The sequence below is a fragment of the Ailuropoda melanoleuca genome, chromosome 16 (genome assembly GCF_002007445.2).
Source record: "Ailuropoda melanoleuca isolate Jingjing chromosome 16, ASM200744v2, whole genome shotgun sequence".
Taxonomy (NCBI): Eukaryota; Metazoa; Chordata; class Mammalia; order Carnivora; family Ursidae; genus Ailuropoda; species Ailuropoda melanoleuca.
The window spans coordinates 28,805,694-28,812,993 of record NC_048233.1 but is presented as its reverse complement, the minus strand read 5'-3'; the positions used below and the strand labels follow the sequence as shown (position 1 = coordinate 28,812,993).

Below are 7,300 nucleotides of genomic sequence, written 5' to 3'. Positions count from 1 at the left end.
ATGATTTCTCTCATCTATGGAACATAAGAACTAGGAGGATCGGTAGGGGAAGAAAGGGATAAAGAAAAGGGGGGTAATCAGAAGGGGGAATGAAACATGAGAGACTATGGACTATGAGAAACAAACTGAAGACTTCAGAGGGGAGGGGGTGGGGGAATGGGATAGACTGGTGATGGGTAGTAAGGAGGGCACGTATTGCATGGTGCACTGGGTGTTATACGCAACTGATGAAGCATCGAACTTTGCATCGGAATCCGGGGATGTACTGTATGGTGACTAACATAATAAAAAAAAATCATTAAAAAAAATAAAGTCACAAAAAGTGGCAAAGTCAGGGACTTCTAGCCAGTTGTCTATGACAAGGTCCTTCTCAGTAAAAGCTGCTACTCCAGAGAATGGTTTGAAGAATACCAACATTACCTGAGACCCTGTTACAACTGGATCATCACAGCCATGCTAAATCAGAATCTGCATTTTAACAAGATCCCCGCATGATTCCTATGTACCTTAGTTTGAGCAGCTCTGAATTATGCCACACTGGCTCTCTCTCCACCATATTTCTACTATGGTATAAGGTGGACTCAAAGATGTCATATTAATAAGCGAAGGACAACCTTTATATTAAGCAATTCTTCAGCTGATGCTAATTGCTTTTTTTTTCCTTAAGATTTTATTTATTCATGAGAGAGAGAGAAACAGAGGCAGAGAGAGAAGCAAGACTCCCCACTGAGCAGGAAACCTGATGTGGGACTCGATCCCAGTAGCCCAGGATCACGACCTGAGCCGAAGACAGATGNCAGCAGGCTCCCAGCGGAGCAGGGAGCCCAATGTGGGGCTCGATCCCAGGTCTCTGGGATCACGCCCTGAGCTGAAGGCAGACGCTTAACGACTGAGCCACCGAGGCACCCTGCTAATTGCTTTTAAGAACCAATTGATAAATTAATTCGTTAAGACCTGAACAAGGCTATTAATTTCTAAAAGGATTATCTCTGGAAATATTTTCTCTCTTAAGTCATAAGTTCACACATGCCTTTTTGGGATATCTTTTATGTTTTAAATCAAAAGCCAATAAGTAACTGTATGAAACCCAGTGAAGTATTCCATGAAATACTACTTACCAATATAGTGTTTTGTAGTCACCAAGTGTGTTTTTCATGTTTCTTGGAATGACTATAAGAGTTTATTATTGGGACTCAGGTAAATTGTCTAAGGTCACATAATAGTAATAGCAGGACTAAGACTCAAAATGCGATTCCTTTGACTTCCACTTCCATGTCTGTTTCACCACATAAGACTGATCAATGCAGGCAAACACCATAAACTATGTAGCAAAGCAGTCATTTCTTGGAGAACAGAGCAGCATGGTTTTTGTGGGTCCTGGAGATCTAAGCCTGGAGTTATCACAGGGAGAAGTCCCCAATTCTACACCTGGGGAACCCTGGCTTCTGTCACTGCTTTATTCTTGAAAGACTTCCACAGGTTTTGGTGGGGATTGGAGGTGGGAAGGAGCATCGGCACTCTACTGGAGTAACTTCTCTCTGAGACAACCAAAATTTCTGACAACCAAAATCACCTGTGAACACCTATAGTCCTAACATAACATTTAAGTCTTTATAATTCATTTAAGGATGTATTTATTTACAAGATACAAATGCTTAATATTTAATAGGAATTAAAGTGCTTAATTTTACAATGTTTCCAATTCTATGCCTTTATGACCAAATATACATATGTTACACAATATATACACTATATGCAAGTATATTACATTCATATAGCTAGAAAAGAATTACTTTTTGTGTACACTTTTTCACATTGGAGTTAACTCTAAAATTCTGGTAACATACCTTTTCAAACTGATCAGTCAACAATTCTAAAACCCAGATAACACTTATTCAAAAATATCAGTCAACTGTCACTCACAAAATAAAATGCTAGTTTGGTTAAAAAAAAAGTTTTATATACAGGCATGATTGCTAATGAATGGAGACCCCCCTCAAATGATACATTCCAACATCCACATCATGTGTAATATATAATGCAATTCTGTTATCATAATGGTCCCCAAGACTATTGTGTTTCTTTCCAAATTGATATATATCTCACTCTATGTATTTGGTATTCACTTATTAAAATATGTTACAATGAGACTTCTTGATTTAATTTCTCACTAAATCTACCATAACAAATTTTAGGAAGAAGTATACCATCATGTAACTCTCAGTGACCCCAATGAGTAAAAACTATTTTGTAGAAGCCATATGCTAGTCCATCTCAAAACACAGAAAAGACATTGCATTCTGACAAATGCTCAGTCCAAAAAGTGGAAAAACCATGATTGACTTTAGAGGAATTTTTTTACCTCAGTAAACAGTGCAGAAAATGGCCCATAGAATGAGAGTATTTTAAGCCTAAAGGAAAAAGTAACTAATGGAGAAAAGGCCTGGGTGCCACAGATCCCATCAGTATGCAATTATAAAGATTTCTATTTTATAGTTCATATCCCTTCTGCAGTTCAAGTATTTTTCTCTTGTCTGAACATATACCACTCTAATCTGGTGATCAGCATTCTCTTTCTGTCTACCTCTCTGTTCACTCTTGCTTATTTCAGTTCCTAATTTTTTATTCCTCTTTACTGTATCAGTAAAGAAAGTAATCTCATGAAAACATGATTACGGGGCACACATAAGGATGAATTGTACTAAAAATTCATGTAAATAATTTATGTTAAAATATTTAAGTTAAAAAGAACATTTTCTATAAAAATTTCATTCCTATGGAAAAACAGAATTGGAAATCAACAATGTTTTTACATATATACATATATGCATAAATTCACACAAAGGGTTTTAAAAACATATCTAGTGGTCTTTATATATCATACTCATTTTCTAAATCTGAAGAATCTATAGTAAATAGTAATATGAAAATAAAAAGCAATTTGATTCTACTAAAATTGGATGAGAATGAAGAAGTAACACGATCCACTACAGGTGTCAATACAGTTCTATAGAATAAGAACTGGTTAGCCACAGTTTTTATATTATTACATTCTTGAAGAATACAAAATTGAAGAATGAAAACATTAAGACATTCTTGCCTTTTGAATTAATTTTAGCTTATAAATACCATGTGCTTAATCTCAGACCCGCTAACACAAACATCATATGATGTAGGAAATTTTAATTAATCTTCTATTCTGCATTATAGCAAGGATACCTGCAAAAAATAAGACTTTTGTTCCTCAGAAGTTTATTTGCTCCTGTTGGTGCCTTTTCCTCTGGGTATATCTAGTCCAGAAAGATCATTATTAGAGTTATTACAGACAATATTCTCAGAATAAGAACTTAAGGCTTTAACTATAATCAGAAATGGGATCTAAACTTTGAAAGGAAAAAAAAATCTACCCTGTTTCCACAAAGTAGACAAGAAAACGTAAAACAGAATTGTGAACTCATGGAAGTATTTTTGATATAAGGTTTTTAGAAGGCATCAATGAATCTTTAACAACCCTGCAGTACTATGAAGATTGTGGTTTATATACTTATGACTACGACAAGTACTCTTTAAAAAATCCAAATGTGTATTTATATATGGGGACAGGGCACATTTAAAAGGTTAGTTATTGTAAAAAGTTTAGTAATTTTTTAGGTTGGAATATTTTTTTTTTTAAATTGGGGTAGGTCACCCAATGCAGGTAAGTACACCAACCTGTATGTTGTATTAAACTTCATGGAAAATGAATGTAGCTGGATAAAGTAGTGCAGATGTGCTTAATTCTCTCACCATCCATACCCTTTGCAAAAGGAAAAATGCTTTTGACACTTACTTGAATCCAAGGAATAATGCCCCCCATTCCCTTCCCTATACCCAGCATTTTGAGTTATAGTATCATTTCTAAAAGTTAATTCTCTATATCCTTGTGGCTAGGGGCATTCATATTAAAATTTCAGTATAAAAACATACCCTGAAGAATTTTATTGCTTGCATACATGATGGCATTGTAGATGCCATTATTACAAAAGCGGCTGGTGGCATTTTTCATCATTGAGTCCCACTTAAAACCTGGATAAGTCTGCACTACATTTCATACTTAATATACCAAATGGTAGACTTTCAGTAAAAGCAAAATTTAAGTTTAAAAAATTGGAATGTTTTAATGAATAGTTTTTATCAAGAAGTATTTTTTAAGTTTGGAGAAAGGGCACTTTAAAGATGACTTGGAAAGCACCAAATTAGGGAAAATAAAGAATAAAACCTATATGGAATGCTGGTTTTAATAGGAAAGCAATCAATTGTTTTTTTATGTTCAATTTGTCATGACTGCTCAGGTGTCTCGGAAACCAAGACATATGATGGTTCTTGAAACCAATCACACTCTGATGTCTTTTGGTTTAGCTGAGTGTTTACTACATGCCTAAGGGTGTTCCCTTGCCTTCCTCCAAGTAAAAGCATTAGTGATTCTTTATGAGAAACAGGTAAGGCTGCCTCAATGCTTCTCTTTGTGCTTGTTGAAAGAACACAGGGTGGACCATGAAAGATGGTAACTTGGATAATCAGAAATTCTCTTCTAGTACTATTACTTCTAATTTTTTTGAAAAATTAAAGATAATGTTAAGAACATGACTATATTCTTTTTACATATTCTTTTGATAATCTAAATTAAATAACATTGATATTTACTGAGCCAAAACTTGAGTGTATTCATGTTACTCCCATTGCAGGATAACAATTTATGATTGGCAAAGTGTACTCTCCTCATTGTTCAAAATAGGTGTCAAAAATAATCTGGCCCATAAATCTTCTAAACTGACCCTTACGTTTCCAATGCTCTAGTCACAGTTTACAAAAGTCATGTTCTCCTGATAATCATTCTACATCTTTATTGCTTCTCTTTTTTGGAGATTAAGAACGCCAATGCATCATCTACAGCTCTAGTGTAAGCGTCTCAAAAGCTACCCTGAATACGTATGTTGTACATACACACACACCAGCCCCCACACGATTGGCAACTAGAAAAGAGAAGTGATGTAACATTTCTTTCAGTCTGTCCCTGATTTGATAGGGCCTAAGAAGCTACACCTTTCTTTATCTCTGATTTCAAATATTTGGTTTAATATTAATGATCATGGCTGGCATTCCTTTTATAGAGAAAGGCAATCTAATTGTGTCAGCCATAATTAGTTTACCTTCTCCTTTGGAGTGGGGGGGGAAAAGGAGAGACTTCAAATACTTCTTAAAATGACAGGCCTGAATAAATGTGTGGCTGTCTCAAATTCTGAGTAAATCCATTCTACACTTAAGGTATAATTCGCAAAGGCCAAGATAGTGGGGTCGTTCCTGTGGATTTCTAGCAGACTTAGGCATTTGAAAGTGATAATGTCTGGGGCATAACAGGATAAATGGGGGGAAAAACTAATTGGAGAAAAAGATTAAGTTAAATAGCCAACTTAATGTGAGATTTTAATCACAACCACAATATAATATAATGAAGAGCAGCCTTTGTGACAAGAAATCATGTTTTGACTATTAAAAATTCCCCAGTTGACAGGGTTTGAAAAAAATGCTCAGACTCTCTTCAAATATCTTGTACCTCCCAAATCTGCCATTAAAATATTGCTTTTGATTATTGTTTTCTTCTCCTCTTCTTCACTAAGGTGGTTAGAAGAGTTGAGCATAAACTTCCTCTAATATCTATCTACCTACCCCTCAGACACAGGTTATCACACGTGAATTTCATTTCCCATCTGACAAAGGAATAGGCCCACACAGTTATCTTAAGTGTTAACTATATATAGTCCTCATTTGACCATGCTTAACAGTCTTATGGAAAAGAAAAACATTACAATAAATGTAGTTTCCATGTGTCCCAGTTCTGTATAAAGTCAGGGATCTTGTACGGCTCACGTTTCTGTGAACATTTTTGCACATGCTGATATTAACTGCTACAACAATTGCAGGACTGTGAAAGGTAAAATAACCTGCGTGACTTCCACCATCCCAGTGGCCAAAGTGTATTATCTCAGAATAATCAAGACTGAAGCATTAATTAAACCCTCATTATATATTTAAATAGGTATTATTAGCACCTTCAAAGAGAGGCACTGTTTTAAATAGGCACAGAACGAAAAAATAGTACTTTAAAAATACTGTTGGAACTAATATATCCCATGCCACATAAATTACTGCTTTTTCTTATTATAAAAATATCAATACCCTTAGATGTCAATCAGTTAAACATAAATCACCAAAAACATTTCTGAAGTTTAGAACATTGTTCAATTTCAAGATAAAACATGCTTTATATTTAAAAAATAAATTAGAGACAAATATGAACCTAAAGCTGAAGAGAAAAACATGTATAATATAATTATATTCATATTTAATACTATATACACATAATTGCTATATACTTGAGATATTTTCTTCTTAGGAATATTTCTACAAAAACAAGTACTATCTTTTCTTAATAAGTTGAAAGTTTGAACACCAACAAGTTGTCCTTTTTGTTTTAAAAGAACATACATTATTTATGCAGCTTGAGCTTCATAAACTAAATTAAATAAGTTAATACAATAGCCTAAACTGTCCCTGTAATTTTTTTTTCTTTTTTAACCATGGATCTATTTTGGCAACATGGAGGTATATTTTTCAAACTGTTACAAGTCCTACCTGTGAGGGAGAAGACATAAAGGACCTTAGATGGAAGTGGCTTATTCTAACCTGATAGTGATAGAACCCATTGATACTGTTTTCTTCAAGACAAAAGTACATATGCAAGGAATAGCTCATTAAAAAATGCTCTATTTTCACATTATTTCAAACTTTTATCGGTAGAATGGCTCTGCACATCAGTTTCACTAACAGTACAGAAACATAGGAAAATAGTCCCCAAAAGATGCATTTATGAGCCTATATTTTCAACATAAAGTGCTAAGAGATGAGTAAGGAGGGCTGGGAATGTCTTGAGCTGTAAATCTTGAGACCTCCACATCATCGGTGGTCCTGGAGTTCAGCATTCTGACTTTTTCCTAGGTTCGGGATGATCATCCAAGGTGGCTGGATGCTTGTTGGGACCATCTGGTGTTTCACCTGTGACAGCTAAGAAGATGATTTTCAGCCACTTCTGTTTCAGTTCCTCACTGTCTGCAGCAAAGCTGTGCACAGACTTGGACTGGGTCAGTTTGAAACTGTGGGGCAGGTCTGCACTCTTTGGCATATCGTCCACCACATAGCCGAGGAGTGGAATGGTGGCCTGGGCTCGGACGTCCTAAGGAAAAAACGTGGTACACAGGAGTGT

At 35.3% G+C, this 7,300-nt stretch overlaps 1 protein-coding gene across 9 annotated transcripts in view; it reads right to left on the bottom strand.

The window, feature by feature from the left end:
- Positions 1-1,617: 1,617 nt before the first annotated feature.
- Positions 1,618-7,300, bottom strand: part of FGD4 (FYVE, RhoGEF and PH domain containing 4) — a 207,153-nt gene continuing 201,470 nt past the window's right edge. For 8 of the 9 annotated variants that reach the window (XM_034646145.1, XM_034646149.1, XM_034646147.1 and 5 more), the window contains one exon: positions 7,013-7,270. In XM_034646145.1, coding sequence (XP_034502036.1) covers positions 7,013-7,270 — 258 coding nt within the window. Of the gene's footprint in view, positions 7,271-7,300 lie in introns of all 9 variants that reach the window. The other variant, XM_034646144.1, reaches the window with a different exon arrangement.